This window comes from Saccopteryx bilineata, chromosome 1 (assembly GCF_036850765.1).
Source record: "Saccopteryx bilineata isolate mSacBil1 chromosome 1, mSacBil1_pri_phased_curated, whole genome shotgun sequence".
In the NCBI taxonomy this organism is placed as follows: Eukaryota; Metazoa; Chordata; class Mammalia; order Chiroptera; family Emballonuridae; genus Saccopteryx; species Saccopteryx bilineata.
The window spans coordinates 137122889-137142631 of record NC_089490.1 but is presented as its reverse complement, the minus strand read 5'-3'; the positions used below and the strand labels follow the sequence as shown (position 1 = coordinate 137142631).

The 19743-nt window shown below is 43.1% G+C and overlaps 1 protein-coding gene across 1 annotated transcript in view; it reads left to right on the top strand.

Annotated features, from left to right (window-relative positions):
- Window positions 1-16935, top strand: part of XPO7 (exportin 7) — a 39824-nt gene extending 22889 nt beyond the window's left edge. Inside the window, exons 16-28 of the mRNA XM_066268015.1 lie at window positions 626-709; window positions 1599-1659; window positions 2067-2175; window positions 3339-3445; window positions 5722-5810; window positions 6542-6649; window positions 9550-9632; window positions 9828-10042; window positions 10265-10403; window positions 12046-12206; window positions 12944-13042; window positions 13541-13668; window positions 15358-16935. Of these exons, the coding sequence (XP_066124112.1) occupies window positions 626-709; window positions 1599-1659; window positions 2067-2175; window positions 3339-3445; window positions 5722-5810; window positions 6542-6649; window positions 9550-9632; window positions 9828-10042; window positions 10265-10403; window positions 12046-12206; window positions 12944-13042; window positions 13541-13668; window positions 15358-15451 (1477 nt within the window). The 3' untranslated portion in view covers window positions 15452-16935. The remainder of the gene's footprint in view (window positions 1-625; window positions 710-1598; window positions 1660-2066; window positions 2176-3338; window positions 3446-5721; window positions 5811-6541; window positions 6650-9549; window positions 9633-9827; window positions 10043-10264; window positions 10404-12045; window positions 12207-12943; window positions 13043-13540; window positions 13669-15357) is intronic.
- The last annotated feature ends 2808 nt before the right edge of the window (window positions 16936-19743 follow it).

Below are 19743 nucleotides of genomic sequence, written 5' to 3'. Positions count from 1 at the left end.
AAAAACTCCTAATTGGCCCTATTTTTGTTACTGTTATTTTTTTTTTTAAGTTGTGCCCCTTTGTTTACATTTTCCCCTTTTTAGGAACTCAATTGACCAAAGCACACAATAGGAACCAAATTACCCAGGGCTGTGTGCAAAGTGACATTTTGCCTCCTTCCAACCATCACAATCCACATATTCATGAGCTGGTTGATATTTAAGATACAAACAGCAAAGGGGGTCTAAAGGACTCTGCCAGCCGAGAACCCCGACGCAAGGGCTACTAGAGTTCTGCAGCTGACAGTGGATGTGCAGGTGCAGAATCGCATACGTCTGCGTGTTATCACTGCCGCAGAAATCTCTTACCCTTGCTGCAGAAATCAGCCCTGGAGTGCCCCAGAATTCCAAGGGCCTGGGTATGGGCCAGTGTAGCTTTGGAACCAAGTAGTGAAGATTATCTGAAGGATAATTTTTCTAGTCAACCAAATGTAAGTACAGAGATTTTATACCCATTTTTTGTGGTTGTGATGTCTGTGGATTGGTGATGCAGATGTGTGGTGGTTCATGATGGGTAATTGTCTTCTCCCTCAAGGAACAGGCAAATCAAAAGTGTCTCCTGCTTTTTTTTCTTTTTGTCCTCCAGCATCACCAACCTGAAGTACTGGGGCCGCTGTGAGCCAATCACCTCCAAGACACTACAGCTCCTCAATGACCTCTCCATTGGATATCCTTTTCTCAGCCAGTTCTGGTGCACAGCAGGATCAGTGGTGTGCCGCCGTCTTAGAAATCATGGCTGCCTGCTGTTTCCACTTTAATTTAGCTTTCTCTGTACTTAAATATCTGCTGTTCTCCTAGGAGCTAAGGTTGCCCACACAGAATTCATGAATAATTCAGATCCCAAAAATGAGCCAACCCACAAGATAATAGTTTACTGCAGATTTATCCCTGGCTTTCTCTAAGATCCAAAACTACCTAACAGATCTCTCTGATAGGCACACACTCTTTATGGCCAAGATTTTAGCCAAGTCCATCTCAATTTTCTATCTGCCTGTTGGTAGAGGCAGTCTGATGACAAGCTTTGCAATAAGAGTACTGTCTGTGCTCCCTCTTGACTTGGACTAGGTCTGCTGGGAATTTTATGTTGCTCTAGACAGCCTTTCACAGCCACGGGTCTGCAGGAGAAGTAGATCCTAAAAGTACTCAATGACTTTTTTCTCAATTCTCCCAAAGATTATATAGGGCTAGTTCCATCCTAAATGCATAAGAGAGAAAGTTAATTCACCACAGTGGATGCCTAAGTAGGGCTTTAGGGCTCAATTCTCTCAGAATCCTTGTTGAGAAAAGCTACTTTAGGATATTCATGATTCTTGGGGAAACTACTGGGATTTATCTGTTTTCTTCCAGGTAGGAGTTTGGTGTGGGTGCTCTCTTCACCGGTCAGTGAGAGAACACATTTTTTCCCTGTTGGCAGTGTCATGCTCGAAGTGGTTAAGAAGGATAAGATTCTCTGGGCATGGGATTCATAGCAAAGGAAAAAACTTCTTAGGTTGAAGTACAGTTTTATTGTGCATTAAAGATTCACACTTTCCTTGACCTCCTTCCTTTGCCTTTACATACAGTAGTGTAAGGAAACTAGTGAAGCTAAGTGCGGTGCAGTTCATGCTGAACAATCACACGGTGAGTGCGTTTAGTTCCTCTTCTACACCTGCGCTGCAGCCGCCCTACGGCACACGCTTGCTCGGCACACAAGGGAGATGTTCGATTGGGCTCTGACGCCACTGTAGCCAAAGACTTCTGACCCCTGCACCCTGCCCTCTTACCCTGTCGTCTCAGCTGCTCTTTGGGATCCAGACAATCTGGATCTGAGTTAGGGGAAGTCGCCTACTGTTATTCATACTAACATAAGTTAGTTGTAGGTAACAGTAACAAATATTTTTTAAAAAAATTTTTATACCCCTCATATCCCTGAGGAATGATGATATAGCCATTAGCTTGAAAGAGTTCAGTAGTTCTAAAATTATAGGCTCTTGCATTCTGCCTCAACACATTTTTATCATTTTAAATTGTTTTCTCTTTTTCAATAGAGCGAGCACTTTTCATTTTTGGGTATCAACAATCAGTCCAACCTGACTGACATGCGATGTCGGACTACCTTCTACACAGCACTTGGGCGTCTCCTCATGGTGGATTTAGGTACTGCAATAAATCCTAGAGGTTCATGAAGTAATCTGGCATTGTTCTAAATTTTTACTTGAGGATAGAAAACTAGATGTGGTGGGGTAGGGTGTCTTTTCTGTTATTTCAACAGTAACAAAACTTTCTGCAATAATAGTCTGATTTTGCCAAGAGTACTCACTCTGTCATGGTCCTGGTGACTGGAGAAGAATAGCAATACGCCCCTGAAGTTTTCAGCTAATGTGCAGTGGTTTTAAAATTCTATTCATATTTCTCGTCTGTAAAATAAGGGAATTGGGAATTGAGATTCCTAAACACATCTTGTTGGCCTTATAACCCCTCCACCCCACATAGGGATGCAACCCACCCGAGACGGTCGGGTTTCCCACTCATAGAGCCTTGGATTTCCCACTCATAGAGCATGTGGTCCCAGAAGGCATAGCCCCTTTTCAGCTCTCGCTGTGATATTAGCAGTTTGGAGTCAACTAATAACTGAAACAGAAGGGCATCATAATTCTGAGTTATTTAAATTTCATTCTACTACAATGACACAAAAATTTTTTTAGGTTTATGAAAGTTTACTGAAAAAAAAAATATGAATAAAGTCTCTACATGTACCTGATTCAAGTTTGAGTCTCACCTAGTTCCATACTCAGCGCTTTCTCATCTGACTATAGTTCTCACTTAAGGAAAATAAATAAATACCATGGTACCTTATACACATACATCTGAATCTCTGATATTGTAATTCATTTTCAAAAATATTTGAACATTCCTGGACAAGATGATTTCTGCCATTTCTAGTTTAAAAATTGTTCCTATATAGAAATTTTATTCTAAAATTATTACTAATACTTGCTGGGGTAATAAAGACCCCTTGATTTAGGCCAGTGGTCGGCAAACTCATTAGTCAGCAGAGCCAAATATCAACAGTACAATGATTGAAATTTCTTTAGAGAGCCAAATTTTTTAAACTTAAACTATATAGGTAGGTACATTCCTTATCCAGGTAGTGCCCACCCGTGGTATTTTGTGGAAGAGCCACATGTGGCTTGCGAGCCACAGTTTGCCGACCAGGGTTTAGGCTAAGATCTGCTCATCTTTCACACCATCTTACTGCCACACACACACAGCTTTGACTTGTGTGTATTGGGGCCACATCCTGCTTGTTTCCCTTTCAGGAGAGGATGAAGACCAGTATGAGCAGTTCATGCTGCCACTCACAGCAGCGTTTGAGGCTGTGGCTCAGATGTTTAGCACGAATAGTTTCAATGAGCAAGAGGCAAAGGTGAGTCCTTCAGCCACTGGCTGGGCAGCTTCTGGTCGAGCACAGTCCCTGATAGAGACCAGATTAGCTTGCAGGGCAGAAAATAGTGCTTATCCATAAATTTTCTCAATTTAACTTTTTATTTAATCTCCCGGACTCCTGGGATCTTAAAATAGAAGAGCCAGTATGGATTTGTAAACTCTGTTTACATTCAAGTGTGTTCTTAAGCAGCCTTAGAATTTTTATTTTCCTAAGTTTTTAAATATATGAGCATAAAGTTATTTTACGATTTTGCATTGCCTTGTTCATCTCTGCTGTGTCCTTGGCTTCTGCCCCTTTCCACTTCTAGTGCTCCGCATTAGTGCTTCCTCTCTGTTTCTGTACCTATCCTGCCGGAGAGGGCTTAGTTTTGGTAATCTTTGCAATTTTTTTTGTTGTTTTAGCTCTGTTTTACCTGTGCTTTGTATTTCAGTCATTTCTACTTTTCACTTTTATTTTCATATACGTATTTTTCTTGGGGTTACTGTATTCTAACTTGTTCTAATTTAACTTTTCGGCCCTTATTTCCTAATGTAACCATTTAAGACTTAAATGTCCTTCTAGGTATATCATTCCAGAAATTGTTATGTTTTAAATTGTGGTTAAAACGCATAATAAACAATTCACCGTGTAACCATATTTAAGTATATGGCATTAAGTACGTAACACGTGAAGCAGCTGTCCAGAAGTTTTGATATGTAACATTTATTATCGTTCAGTTTTTGTTTTTTCTAATTTTCATTAAGATTTCCTTGACAAGTGAGTCATTCAGAAGGGTTTATGAATTTCCGTTTATTTGGAATTTTAAAGTTAACCTTAGTTATTGATTATTGGCTCTCAAAATTGTCATTTTTAGATTTTTGCTTTCCTCATCTGTTTACTTCATGCACATCTGCTCTCCTTACCTATAGATCTCTGTACCAAAACCAGAAGACACTGTGCCATTCATATTTATAGGACATTTTTGTAGTGTTCATGACACTGAGGCTGAATTTTAGAACCACCAAATTACCAGGGGTATTGCCCCCCAAAATGCCAGGCTTTCCCTGACATTCTAAGATTCTCCTTTTTCATCTTTAGAAACCCTCTTCGTTTTCTATCTCAAAGTCAGCAGGGATGTCAGAAAGCAACACCACTTGGTCCACTTCTCTCTCCTGTTTTAGGGTCTGAGATATAGGTACCATTCAAAGCTAAGTTAGTGTGGAACATCTCAGTAATGTAGGCTAAAGTGACAACCAGTATCTGGGATAACTGAGGGATATTAGTGAACATCAGCCCTTTTCCCCATCACATTAGTTCCATAAAAAGCAAGGAAAATTAATGGAAAGAACTATCGTGGCCATGAACTACCTTATCTTTGTCATGCTTCATGTAACAACTCTTTTAGATTGACCATGTTTTAAACTTTAAAATTGAGTCCATGGTAACAGTTTAGGAATAGAAAGAACTGTTTGCTTAAAGCAGGCTGTTAGCAGAAGTAGTCATATTTAACAAATGAGTCCAGATACACAAATGTACTACCTCCTTGTGCCTACTGATGACTGTTAGCTTTTAAGAGCAGTTTTATTCCTGTTCAGAGCCCACAAGTAAAAGTTCTGTTGAGAAAGAAGGCATTGGATTTGGAGCACTGATGCTTTGAGCCTTAATGCTAGCCCTCTTGCCACCAACAGCATGACTGCAGGCAAGTTATTTGACCTCTCTGGGCCTCAGTCTCTGTTTCTGAAAAAGAATAGTAAGGTACTTTTCAGCTCCAAGATTCAGTACATCAATCAGTGTTGTTCCCAAGAGCCGTGTAGACCCTTTGTCTTCTGGCAGGGTCTGCATTTGAGGTCATGCTGCTGCTGGACCTTTGTGTCCTTCAGTTTGTGCCACAAACTGAGGTTTGTGGTGACTCTTCCATCTCTTTTTTGCTTTTGGCGGTTTGTTTGTTTGTTTGTGTTTGTTTTCTACCTCTTCTTGAATAAGCTTTTCTACTTTTTACATGAGTTATCACATCACTATCTGAAAACTTTGTCAGCCTCTATTTTGCTGTGATGGGCCAGGGACCGTCCTTTTGTCTTGGTATAACAAGGTTCTAAAACTAATTTACCAAGGGAAAAGATTTCATTCTTGTATGGAAGAGATTGATTCTGAGTATTTGGGAAGGAGTATTTGTTGAACAGTGGGAAGAAGAATTTGATTACAGATATGTGAAGTCCCTGTCAGGTTGTCATAGGTTTGCTTTTCTTGTTTTAACATATTTTTGCCTTCTACCACAGCGAACTCTAGTTGGCCTAGTAAGAGACCTGAGAGGGATTGCTTTTGCCTTCAATGCCAAGACCAGCTTCATGATGCTGTTTGAATGGATGTATCCTAACACGTATCACAGCTAGCCTTCACTGGAATTTGAAGGTGTGATGGGGTCATCAGGGAAGGAGGCAAGGGGAGGAGCGGTGAGACAAAGAAGGTGACGAGTTTCCCAGAAGGCCTGCCACGTAAATGTCTTGTAACCCGCTGTTCCATAGTGGTTTAATGACGTACTGCCGTCTGCTCTGGTCTTCAAGGTCAAGAAAGGAATGAGGTGCTTTCCCAGCTTCTCTTTTGAGTCCCAGGTATAAATGCCTGTGAAACTGTCTCACCATCGAATGCTGCACATGAATTTTGCTCTACGTAGGAAAGACATTTCAATCTACTAAAAAGATAGAGCATTGCTAGGAATCAGAAAGTCTAACCACACTGACTTCTAATTTGAACAAATCATTTTAAATATAATTGCCTATGTTTCTCCAATAATTACATAACAGAAATAGCTGAATCCCTATTGATAATACCACAAGTGGTGAGAGAGTAATGACAATGTGAAACACGTGCTATTCAGGATAACAGCATTATGTAAATTACAGTGTATTATTAGATACCTTTTACAAGTTAAAGGACACAAAATTACTTTAGCACGTTCTGGTTAGAAAGACTTGAAGATTAGCAAATAAGAGACAGGAGTTAGAGAACTGACAGTTTATACTTGGCCAGAGCTAAGAGATTATTTTAAATTCTGCACTTTTCTGGATTCAGAATTCTTCCTTAGCTTTTCATTTACAGATACCCATCCTACATGCCAATTCTCCAGCGGGCAATTGAACTATGGTACCATGATCCAGCCTGTACCACACCTGTACTCAAGCTGATGGCTGAATTAGTTCATAATAGGTAAGGAGGAGAGAGATTTTAAAAGGGTACAACTCCCCTTTTATCTGAGACAGCCCTAAGAGAATGTGCTTTATCTAGTGTTTTGGCCAGAATGTGGAAGGTAAATGTATTTCACTGCGATCAAAGTTCAAAAAACCTCTAAAAGTTTTATGTGTGTATGATTTTGTCTGAAAGAAGGGTGTCCCAGCCATACAAAGCCACAACGGCTTGCAGGAAATAAGTCACTTTAGAAAAAGTCTCGGCCCTGGCCGGTTGGGTCAGTGGTAGAACGTCGGCCCAGCGTGCAGAAGTCCTGGGTTCGATTCCCGGCCAGGGCACACAGGAGAAGCGCCCATCTGCTTCTCCACCCCTCCCCCTCTCCTTCCTCTGTCTCTCTCTTCCCCTCCCGCAGCGAGGCTTCATTGGAGCAAAGATGGCCCGGGCGCTGGGGATGGCTCCTTGGCCTCTGCCCCAGGCGCTAGAGTGGCTCTGGTCACAACAGAGCGACGCTCCGGAGGGGCAGAGCATCGCCCCCTGGTGGGCAGAGCGTAGCCCCTGGTGGGCGTGCCGGGTGGATCCCGGTCGGGCACATGCGGGAGTCTGTCTGACTGTCTCTCCCCGTTTCCAGCTTCAGAAAAATACAAAAAAAAAAAAAAGTCTCACAGTATACATTCTTGTGAGAAGTGGGTTTGATTTCCATGCCATGCAGAAAAGTTAACATTTTGTAATGATGCTATGTCTATCATGGTCCATAGGGACAATTGAGAGTGATGCAGGGGGGGACATTGATCTGTTCTGCTTAGTTGTGCCTTCATTGGTTGCTGCTTGTATGTGCGCCCTGACTGGGATGAAACCTGTAACCCTGGCATATTGGGATGGCACTCCAACCGAGCTACCCAGCCAGGGCCAGAATACCCTTTCTTAAGAAAGGTGTTTTTTAGACAGATTACAGCTGGATCAGTAAAGATTTACTTTAAAAGAAAATGAGAAGAGCTCTGGCCGATTTGTTCAGTGGTAGAGCATTGGCCTGACATGTGGATGTCCCAGGTTCAATTCTCTGTCAGGGCACACAGGAAAAGTGACCATCTGTATTCCACCCCTCCCCCTTCTCTGTTTCTCTCTCTCTCTCTCTCTCTCTCTCTCTCTCTCTCTCACCCTCCCTTTCTCTTCCTCTTTCTCCCTGTCTCTCCCTCTCTTTCTCTCCCTCTGTCTCTTTCACTCTTGCTTCCCTTCCCGTAGCCATGGCTTGATTAGTTTGAGTACATCAGCCCTGGATGCTGAGGATGACTCCACGGAGCCTCCACCGCAGGTGCTAAAAGCAGCTCAGTTGTGAGCATAGCCCTAGATGGGCAGAGCATTGGCCTCAGAGAGGGGTTGCTGGGTGGATCCCGGTCAGGGCTTTTTTGGGAGTCTGTTTCTCTATCTCCCCTCCTCTCACTTGGAAAAGAATTAAGAAAAAAAAAAGTTTTCAAAATTCTAAATTGTTAGATTTTCCCAGTGATTTAGGGATGGAGGAAAAGAAAAATCCAGCACTTTGACTTAACCAGGATTTCAGGTCTGTGTATCTACCTCTCGTGGCACTCCTGAGAGAATAATATTTAAAACTACCTTGGTGAGGGGGCAGGTGTTATTCAGTGAGGTCGTTGCTTCCTATGAGGCGTCTAGTCAAGAGTTACTCATTTATAAAGTAGATATTTGAGAGCATCTACTCTTTGCCAGGCAGTTTCCTAGCTATTGTGCCAGAGAAAATGTCTGCCCTCTTAAATGTTACATTCTAGGGGGACGACAAACGGTAGAACAAGTAAGGACCATCATCTCAGACAATAGAAAGGGCTGGGAAACAAATAAGCTACTAAAGCAAAGGAATTGAAGGAGAAGGGATCAGAGAAGCCCTCTCAGGTGATATTTAAGTTGGGATCTGAGAGACAAGGAAGGTTCTGTGTGCCCTGCAGAGCAAGGGAAAAGAGCATTATAAACAGAAAACAGCTGCAAAAGCCCTGATATGGGATGAACTTGTGGGGACTTGAGATAGAAAAATGCCACTGAGGCAACATGCTGAATGAGGGGCACCTGGTAGGCAAGCCAAGCAGGGGCGGAGGCCAGAGCCTGTTGGTGCCGCAACAGTGAAAAATGGGCATGTATTCTCATTTCTGTGGGAAGCTGCTGAAGTATTTTAAGCAAGTACAGTAATTAAAGTGATCTCATTCACATTATGTAAAGGCACCATACCCTCTATCACATGAAGAATGGGGCTGTATGGGGGGAGGGTGGGAGCAGGATCATAGAGGAACTAGAAGGATTTGGGGCATGTTGTAGAGTTAGGTAGTGAGGGAGTCAGCCTGGAGAAGGAAGGAAAGAACTGAGGACTACTGGGTGTGAGATCTTACAGTGAGAGTCGGTGAGGTTCATTAAAAGGCAGAGCAAACTAAATGAGAGTTACTCTGGTCTAGGGAACAGTCAGGAACTCAAAACTCAGATTGTTTTAAAATGCTTGCCTTCCCTGCCTGACTTATAGCATTCACGGTCCCTTTGCGTCTGCTCACCGTACAGAGGTAACGATGCACGCACCCTCCCTTAGCTGCCACTGAAGCAATAAAGGTAAATGTAGACGGATGTCTGAAGGCTGTGATTCAGTACTGCCAGAAAGTGACGGTGGTCAAAGCTCTGCCTTCATCTAATAAAACTGAGAACTTTAAGAGACTAATTTTATCTACTGCCTCATTTTTGTTTCCTTTGAATGTTTTCAATTTGAGCAGCGGAATTTGAATCTAGTGTGTTGGTCTTTAAGATATAAGCTCTGTCACTGGTTAAATGTCCTTGATGAACTTGGTTATTTCACAGTGAGATAGGTAATCTGCACTGCAGTAGCCCAACTTCAGCAGTATGTCTCTTGACCTGCTCCCCTTCTGTCCTCTGCCCAGATCCCAACGACTGCAGTTTGATGTCTCCTCCCCCAATGGCATCTTACTCTTCAGAGAAACTAGCAAGATGATTACGATGTACGGTGAGTGCTCATCAGCACACTGGTGCGTGGTCTCAGGCCAGCTCTGCCGTCACCAGGTCAGCACTTCCAGGTGTGCTGGGCTGCTCAGTGTGTGTCACAGTGCCAGCTGGCCTTTGCAGTAGAAGAATTGAGTTTTTATTTAAACTGTCCATTGCAACATGGGTAAATAAATCAAAAATCACATGTCTTACTCAGGCAATCGTATCCTGACACTAGGAGAGGTTCCAAAGGATCAGGTTTATGCACTGAAGCTCAAAGGTATCTCCATCTGCTTCTCCATGCTGAAGGCTGCTCTCAGTGGGAGCTATGTCAACTTTGGAGTCTTCCGTCTCTATGGAGACGATGCCCTGGACAATGCACTCCAGACCTTTATCAAGCTGCTCCTCTCCATTCCCCACAGTGATCTGCTGGTAAGCCTTATGCTTCACGGACAGGCCCTAGCCCTGCATGATCAGTCTTGTCTTGGCCCGAGAGCACGATTGAGCAGTTCTCTGGAGAACTGTAAGCTTGCTCCAGCTGGGTGTTTTGTTTTCCACCTGAAGGGAATGGGGTTCTTGTATCTAAGGTCTTGCTCCCTGCATGCTGAGGTACTCGGTGCCTAAGATGATTTTCATTTTCCTGTTCTCCTACAGGATTACCCCAAGCTCAGCCAGTCTTACTATTCACTACTGGAAGTCCTGACGCAGGACCACATGAACTTTATCGCAAGCCTAGAACCTCACGTCATCATGTATATTCTCTCTTCCATATCTGAAGGACTCACTGCACTTGGTAGGCACCTGGCTGTGGGTTTGTCTTGGCCACTGAACTGAACAGAGTCTTGCCCCAGTATCTAAAGAGTGGCTGCTCTGGGGAGCTGGCCTGTGACGGAGCACATGCTCATGGTGCATGCTGGCCTGGCAGATAACTACTGATCCCTCCCAAGGGCCAGGCATGTGCTGGGCTTTGAGGATGCAGTGATTAGTAACACATAGTCCCTGTCCTTTAGAAGCTTTTGTCTGTGAATGAAACAGACATGTTGACAACTGCCTGTTCACTTACCCAGGACAGTAGAAGGGATTCCGAAGTGCTACGGGAGCCCTCAGGAAGCACCCCTAAACTCCTAGGTTTCAGTGGGGTCAAGGAATGCTGACGAAAATAACTGGTATCAAAGTGTAACCCTAAAAGCTGGACAGATGTTACCAAGTTAATGGGGGAGGTTTTGCAGGAGTAGGTACCACAAGTACTAGCACCTAGAGGCAAGAAGGACCCAGAACTCTAGATGACTGCACACCCATGCAGAAGAGAGTGAGAGGAATGAAACTGGCAGGGGAGATGGGCAGGGCACATCCAGAGATCACAGAGCCCTTCAGCCAAATCGGGGTCAGGGAAGAGCTTTGCACAGCCGCTCTGTAAGCTTTGCCGTTCTGCTCTGGCTGGTTCCTTTCAGACGACCGTTTCATCCCCAGGATGCCATCCACTGATCTTAATATGTGTTCAGAGACTAAAATACATTTTCATATTAGGCTGAGTAAAACATAAATAGGGAGATTAAGTCAACTGCCAAGTACTGATGGTACCTACCGATGCATAGAATGACTTTGGAGTTGACTGCTGGGGTAGTCACCACCTCTGTGCACCTGTCTACTGTGCATTTATGTCCAGTGGGCTGCACAGCCATAGTGCAGGCAGTCCAGCAGGGAGCAGACCCTGCTTTAGAAGGCTGCTTTATAGCTTCTTAAAAATGGAGGGACTTCTGCACAAACAGAACGGAATGGTCTACTATTGTAAGGGTTTGTCCTGTAGTGCTCTGGCCTAAGCTCTCCCGGTCAGAGCTCTGTCCACAGGCTATGCCGCAGAGTCAGCTTTGTGAAGTGCCTCCTCCACCCCAACAAACTACACGTTGGCAGCTATACTAAGCTGGGTGTGGGCTTACACTCAGATTTCTCGGATTGTAACAGCCCTTCCAATCACTAGTAGTGTGATCTTCAGACAAGTCACTTAACCTCTCCGAACTTTGGCTTACTCATTTGTAAAATGGAACACCTAGCTCCTGGAGTTCTCAAGAGGATAAATTAGAGATAATATTTATAAAGCCCTTAGCATGACATCTGGCAAAGTGGTAGTACTTTCTACATATGAGCTATTTTTTTTTTCATGAAATAGAAGACATACATCCACACTGCATTGAGTCAATAATTTTAGTAATATTTGTATTATCATACATTCACTTTCAGACTTAGAATTTGACCTATGTTAAGGGTGAGAGGTTAACACAAAGCATCCTGAGCAGTGGCCTTGGCTGAACCAGTCAGAGTTTTCAATCTGACCGAGTACCTCTGGGATCTCAGCCAAGGGCAGTTATATTTGCCCAAGTCACCATCAGTAGCTCAGTGTTCCTGCTCTTTCCCACCCCAACCCCTCTTTCTCCCAGACACCATGGTCTGCACAGGCTGCTGCTCCTGTCTGGACCACATTGTGACATACCTCTTCAAGCAGCTGTCACGCAGCACCAAGAAGAGGACCACACCGCTGAACCAGGAGAGTGACCGCTTCCTGCACATCATGCAGCAGCATCCAGAGATGATCCAGCAGGTAAGGAGTGTGAGGGGAGTAGGCAGGGGTGTCCCACAGGCAAGAACCTCTCTTTGAGAGAGAGGAGGCCAAGCAAGATAATGAGTCTGGGCCCTGGCCAGGTAGCTCAGCTGGTTAGAGCATCATCCCAACACACCAAGGTTGCGGGTTTGATCCCCAGTCAGGGCACATCCAAGATTTGACCATTAAATACACAGATAACCTGTGCTTTGGTCCTGTCATGTGAGCACTGTCCTCCTTCCATGATAGCGATTTTGCCTACCCATGGCTGTAATTGGAGCATGTTTTAGCAGTTTCCAGTCCTAAAGCTTGTTACTCCCATATCTCATCTTTGTATACATTATTCTCTTAAGGATGCAGTGAAGTAACTCATATTCCCCTCACATCCCCAAAGTGTCACAAAGCTGTTCCCTCTGACTTAAGTGCAAGGAGCCACAGTGCAAGGTGACTTTGCACTAGCATTATTTCTTGACCAGTCCCATTTCCTACAGATCAGGGTAAACTGGGAAAGTTCGTTTTTAAATGAATTATCAAACCAATTTAAGGAACAGGAAAGAAAATGTCTTAGAAGACAAACGTACCGTATAACAGAAAATTAAAATGAAGCTGCATAAAATATTTGCCTGATTCACCCTAGACAGAAAGGGCTTCCACCGTGTGAGCTCCTGTGTTTGGAACCCGTGATTCTGGCTTGGTTAGCCACCACTAGGTCACTGCCCCAGGTTCTCCATTTCCAGATGCTGTCAACGGTGCTGAACATCATCATCTTTGAAGACTGCAGGAACCAGTGGTCGATGTCCCGACCCCTCCTTGGCTTGATACTCCTTAATGAAAAGGTAAGCGAGCCAGCTCCCTGAGGCCCACCCAGGTCTAGGAGCAGGGTAGGTGTGCGTTTTCCAGGACACCAAGAAACGGAAACATCCACGATGAGAGGGAAAGCAGCCCATTTCCTAAGCACATCCTACTCGTGCTAGAAAAACACTTAACCACTACATGTTAGAAGTCAGCAGGGGTGGCAGGTCAGACAGAAGTAAAGGATGAGGAAGTGTTACCCAGAGATCAGAGTGCCTGCCACCTAAGCTCTAGTTCCAGCTCTGCTGTAAACAAGTCAAGCTCTCTATAAAAGAATCTGTTCGTAGGACACAGAGTGTTTACAAAGTTTAAGTTCTTGATGATAAAGTGCTTGCTTGAATTTTAAAAAAGAAAAAATATCCAATCTTATAGATAGTGCATTCTCCTTGGAGAAGAACACTCCTTCAAGGCTGCAGATAGTGGAGGGCTAATCTGCCTTTCCCCCCTTCTCTCCCTGCCCTATCTCTCTCCCGGCCCCACAGTACTTTTCTGACCTAAGGAACAGTATCGTAAATAGCCAGCCTCCAGAGAAGCAGCAAGCCATGCATCTGTGTTTCGAAAACCTGATGGAAGGCATAGAGCGAAATCTTCTAACGAAAAACAGAGACAGGTGAGTATGATGGGCCCTGTCAAGAAATCCTCGGCAATTGTCTTTCAAATCATTGAACAAGGGAGATGCCATGCCTCTTAGAGGCCGTTGAAGCAGTGCTGTCCCACAGAAAAACAAGCCACATCAGTACTGTTAAATGTTCTAGAAGCCACGTTATAAAAGGTAAAAAGAAACAAATAATATTTTAAATATATTTAAGCCACTGTATCAAAAATATTGCTACTTTGTAATCAACATTTTAAATTGAAACTATTTAAATTCTCTATTGTACTAAGTTCAAGATCCTGTGTATTTCCTACTTACCATGGCATCTCAATTCAGATGATAAATTTTCATCAGAAATATTTGAGTTGTATTTAGATTTTATAAAATTGACAGATGTCAAGGTAGATTTCCATGTTGAAGTTGTTCCAAACATACTTAGTTCTCTAGTAACTGAATTGAATGACAGATTTTTCTAAATTTTTAAATTTTATTTTAAAGATAGCATTTTAATTTAAAATTCAGGTATAGTTGGGGACTGAATTTTAATTTCATTTCATTTGAATCAGTTCTTTGACTGCACAAGGGTATACAGTAGTCCCTCATCTATTGCGGGTGTTAGGTTCCAGAACCCCCCATGAAAATCCACGAAGTAGTGGCCTTATATTTATTTTATTATTTATATATATATATATATATTTTTAAGGCTTTATAAACCCTCCCCACACTCTTATAAATCTTCCCACACTGTTAACCTTTCCCACACTTATTTTGCTTATTTTACTGTAAAAATAATTAAAATAACAAATATGTAAAAATACTATATACCGCAAAATCCCATGATAGAGCAAAAATCTGCAATACAAAATTAGATATATACAACTTTTTTTTTTTTTTTTGTATTTTTCTGAAGCTGGAAACAGGGAGACAGTCAGACAGACTCCCACATGCGCCCGACCGGGATCCACCCGGCACGCCCACCAGGGGGCGATGCTCTGCTGCGACCAGAGCCACTCTAGCGCCTGGGGCAGAGGCCAAGGAGCCATTCACAGCGCCCGGGCCATCTTTGCTCCAATGGAGCCTCGCTGCGGGAGGGGAAGAGAGACAGAGAGGAAGGAGAGGGGGAGGGGTGGAGAAGCAGATGGGTGCTTCTCCTGTGTGCCCTGGCCGGGAATTGAACCTGGGACTTCTGCACGCTCTACCACTGACCCAACCGGCCTGGGCCAGATATATACAACTTAAAAATCCGCGATACAGTGAGACTGTGAAAAGTGAGCCACAATATGGCTAGGGCGACTGCAACTCAAGTGCTAGGTAGCCACATGGCTAGCAACTACCGTACTGGGTAGCCCAGCTCTTTACCGTAGGTCTCTTGGCATTAAGAGATAAGATGGTTTCATCCTCTTCCTTTGTGAAGGTTACTTGCTGCTTCTGTCACTGAGATTCCTTTTGTGCTGCCATGAACCCAAGGTGGTCCTCAGCCCCAGATATGACCAGGTCTCGAGGCGTGCCATGAAGTTGCAAGTAGGAGGAGACACAACTAGCCCAACTTTCCCTTAGTCTTAAGACATATTTACTAACCTTAGAAACAGAACCCACAAATTCATACGTTTGGCTTCTCAGTAGCCCCTTGTCTGCTAGAAACATTGTAGGCAAAGACCTTCCCCTTCCCCCCTACTCCCGCAACCTATGTGCGTCTTCTCTTAGGTTTACCCAGAACCTGTCAGCATTCCGTCGGGAAGTCAACGACTCGATGAAGAATTCCACTTATGGTGTGAACAGCAATGATATGATGAGCTGACCCCTCCTTGGACTCTACCTGTACAGAGCAGCGTCCTTTTGGTCTGGCCCAGAGGGTGAACAATTAACTGGAGAAAGGGCCTGACCTGGCTCCCTCTTCCAGGGGTGTGGGGAATATGGCAAAGGTCAACTAGCTGTTTCCCCAGGGAATTAGGGGTGTGAGTGCACTCACTAGGGGGCAGGGCACTGCTGGTTCTTAGGGGATGGGGTGGGAAGGGTGGTGGGAGGAGATAGACACAAATATGTGAGACTCCAGCCCCTTCTCCTGGGGCCACCCAATGGCGGAGAACCCCAATGTCCTGCCACAACCTGCCTTGTAAAAACATGTACATTTTTTCATAACATTTTGAACAAGGTTTATATTGACTCAAGTTTAAAAAAAAAAGTATGACTGAAAAATTTTTACAGAGTCTAGTGCACCAATGCTGATGTGAGGGGTTGTGTATGCGAGTGAGGAAAAATGTGTATTCTGGTGGCCTGAAGCTTTACTGGACGAAGATGTGTGAACGTGCAGAGATATATTTAGTGACAATGTAGAGAGGCAAAAAGAAAAGTAAAAATTCCAAATGTATATTTTTTCTTATTGCCCTTTCCTTGACCCCCAAATGATCACTTCCTGTTCCTGCGTTACCCTTGTTATTAGGAACTCTAAGCCATGCGGAACACCACCCTCCCCCTGCAACCATAGATGCTGCCCTAGGTCCCTCGGCCTCCTGCAGTGACACAGCTCCAGCTAAAAGTGTTTGGTGTTCTTAGCTTCATCCTTCTTCCCACTTTGCTTATCCTCATCCTCAGACAGATGCCTCTTGCTTTTAAAAGTCGGGTGTAACTCTGATTTAGGGTTCTTGGTCTCTGCAAAGGTGGAGACCAGAGAGGACTGAGCCAGTTGCTCTCCTATGGAGCGATGTGGGTGAGTCCACCAGAAGCCCAGCTGCGTGTGGCCAATAACTTTTAGTCTTCCCCAGCCCTGAGGCAGTGTGTGTGGAGGTGTGCGTGTGGATATTTATATATGTACCCTGCACCCGTGAATGTATGACCTGGAGGAAGTTACTACAGTGGAGGGGTTCTTAATGACAAGGTCTGCCTAGCATGAAGTATTTAACATTCTCCCACACCCTTAAAAATATACATTTTTATAAAATGAAAACCATAATAAATGTTTTGAATATTAAAAACAAATTAACCTACAGAGGAAATTAAATGGAGAAAGCTATTTGCCTTGTACTTTTTCCACAATTGTTGCTGCTAGTTATACGCATCTCTAGTTCAGCTCTTGCCCATGGGACACTCATCAGTTAGGTTTTATTTTTATTTCTCTCCTCTGCCCCCAGAAACAAATCTATTGATTTTTTTCTTCCTTCTCCTTTGGCGACTGTTTGGTGAATCCTTTCTTGCGTGGTCAGGTTGCGGATAGACTTGTAAGGATGTTTGCTGCATACAGTGTAAGCATTGTGACCGCCAATAAACTTCAATGGTTTCTACTGACCTGATGTCTGGAGGGACAAGTCTCACTTTAAACACATGGAGATGTTGGAAACATGCATTCTTATAAGCCAGTGGACGGCAGAGATTCCTCAACCTTGTGAAATTAACTTCTCATTGGACTAAGTCTGACTCGATTTCTTCTAAAAGTATGATTGGTTTAGGTGATACACATAATACAGTTTAATCAGCAGTAAAGACTATTGTACTTTTTTTTTTTTTCATTTTAAACAAGGTTCGTATATATTCAAGCTTAAAAACAAAAAGTATGACTAAAAAATGTTTACAATCTGGTGCACCAGTGCTGATGTGAAGGGTTATGTAGGTGAGGAAAAAATGTGCACATTTACAGACATGCTGTTGCCCACTACCATGAAAGGGAAGCCACTCCAGTTCCTTCCCAACTCCCGGGGAACAGCGTGCCACCAGCGGAGAAGTAGTTTCAGAAAGCCCAGATTCATTCATGTTCTGACATCTGCTCCTCTAATGTGGATTAGAACCTGATAAGTTCAAGGACAAAGTGTTAGATCCTAAAATACTGGATTTTTCAAATGAAGCACGTCACAGTTAACAGGGACTGCTTCTCATCCCCACGCTATGTAGTATCTAGGAATGAGTGAATATGATTGCTGGGAACATAGAAAAAGGTTAAGGTACAGATAGGAATCGTGCTTTGATAAAGATTTATATCCAGCGTGACCTGTGGTGGCGCAGTGGATAAAGAAAACACTGACCTAGAATGCTGAGGTCGCCGGTTCAAAACCCCGGGCTTACCTGACCTGTGGTGGCGCAATGGATAAAGCATCGACCTGGAAATGCTGAGGTCGCCGGTTCAAAACCCTGGGCTTGCCTGGTCGGGGCACATATGGGAGTTGATGCTTCCTGCTCCTCTCTCCCCCTTTCTCTCTCTCTCTCTCTCTCTCTCTCTCTCTCTCTCTCTCTCTCTCTCTCTTTCTCTCCTCTCTAAAAAATTAATAAAAGAAAAATTGAAAAAAAAGATTTAAGAAAAAAAAAAAAGGAAAGAAACCCAGGCTTGCCGGGTCAAGGCACATACAAGAAGCAACTACTACACGTTAATGCTTCCAACTCCTCTCCCCCCCTTTCTTGCTCTCTAAAATCAGTAAATAAAATCTTTAAAAAAAAAGATTTATATCCAGTGAATCACAGCCTCCAGAATGCCCCTCTTGTCTACTTTATTTGGATGGACCTTTGTCTGCTCTATCTTCTGGGTGACTCCTTAGTTCTAAGTTATTTCAAAGGCAAAAATGTATATCCTAATGGCTAGAAGGCAGACATGATTCACTGGAGCCAAGTCTGTCCTTAAGCCTAAAAGAATAAAAATATAGAATGGTCAGGCTTCATCAATATGCAGAACACTCCAGTCACATTGCCCCAGTGACCTGGAATTCTAATTCTGTAGTGAGTAAGACAAAAAGTAACTTTCACAAATACCCAAAGAAAACCCCCCTCCTCCAACTGCCCTGAGATGCTGACCTCTCCCTGTCCACAAAAACTTTCAGCAGAAAAAACTCAACAGAGGTGGTCTCAGTGCAGCCCTAAGCACAGTCCAGTCGTGACAAAATGCCAGTTAAAATCTTCCACAACCACATCAAATTTTTTAAATGAAGCTGTTCCTTAATTGACAGTTAAGCACCCAAAAAGCCTTTTTTTTTCTAGTTATTTAGCACTTTCACACAATTCAATCTAATAAATATGAAAGCTACTTATTGTTAAACTTGATAGTTTTCCCAAATAAATTGTGGAGGTTTTATTCAGTTAAACCAGGAGTTTCTCAGTTTATAGGCTGTCCTGGACATCATGGTCATTAAGTCTACTGCTTTAGACAGTTTCCTGACAAATTGTACCTGACGTTGACAAAACACCTAGTCTTCACTGTAGATTATTCCATTGTGATGTGTATGTAAGAGCATGTGTATTTGTTGGCTCTGCCAAAATAGGGTTCTCTCTTCCTACTAAAGTTTAAATTGGACCAAGGAGGGATTTGGCCCAGGGTCAGATTTTAGGTTTTAAGGAGTACAGACGTTCAACTGTGTCAATTTTCCAATGCCAAGTGACAACTACTAAGAAATAATAGTTTTATATTCTGCTACCATGAAGTTAAATTCTTAAGTTTTTTCAGCCCCGGGCGCTTAGTTCAAAGGTAGAGCGTCAGACCGGCATGAGGAAGTCCTGGGTTCGATTCCAGTCAGGATACACAGAAGCATCCATCTGCTTCTCTACTCCTCCCCCTTCCCCTTCCCTTTTCCCTCCTTCCCTCTCTCCTTTCTCTTTCTCCCTCCCTCCTTACCTACCTACCGCAGCCATGGCTCTAATGCAGTGGTTCTCAAACTTTTTGAAGTCGGGGCACATTTAAAATCCTACAAATAATTGTAGGCACACTATATACAAATTTCTGAGAAATATTATAAGTCAAATATTAAAGAAAAAATAAAGTCCAAGCGTGCTTTTATAGTAATTAAATACAAAATTAAATTCTGACATTAAAAAACACTTTTATGTTATATTTTTTGAGATGCTTTTTAGAATTCATAGAGGGGTTAAAATTTTTTAAACTACAAAAAAGTTATCTTTATATATATAGAGAGAGAGAGAGAGAGAAAGAGAGAGAGACACATTCTTAGTAAGATTTAGTAAATTCGGCAGGTCCCAGGGTGAATGTGTTTAGTTTTTTCATTCTTGTGTTTATGAGAAACATGAGCCTGATGTATCCTAACGATTTCTTCAATGTTTGGGCATATATTTGAAAGGCAAACTCTCATTTCCTCATTAATACATTGAAGAATTCCTCTT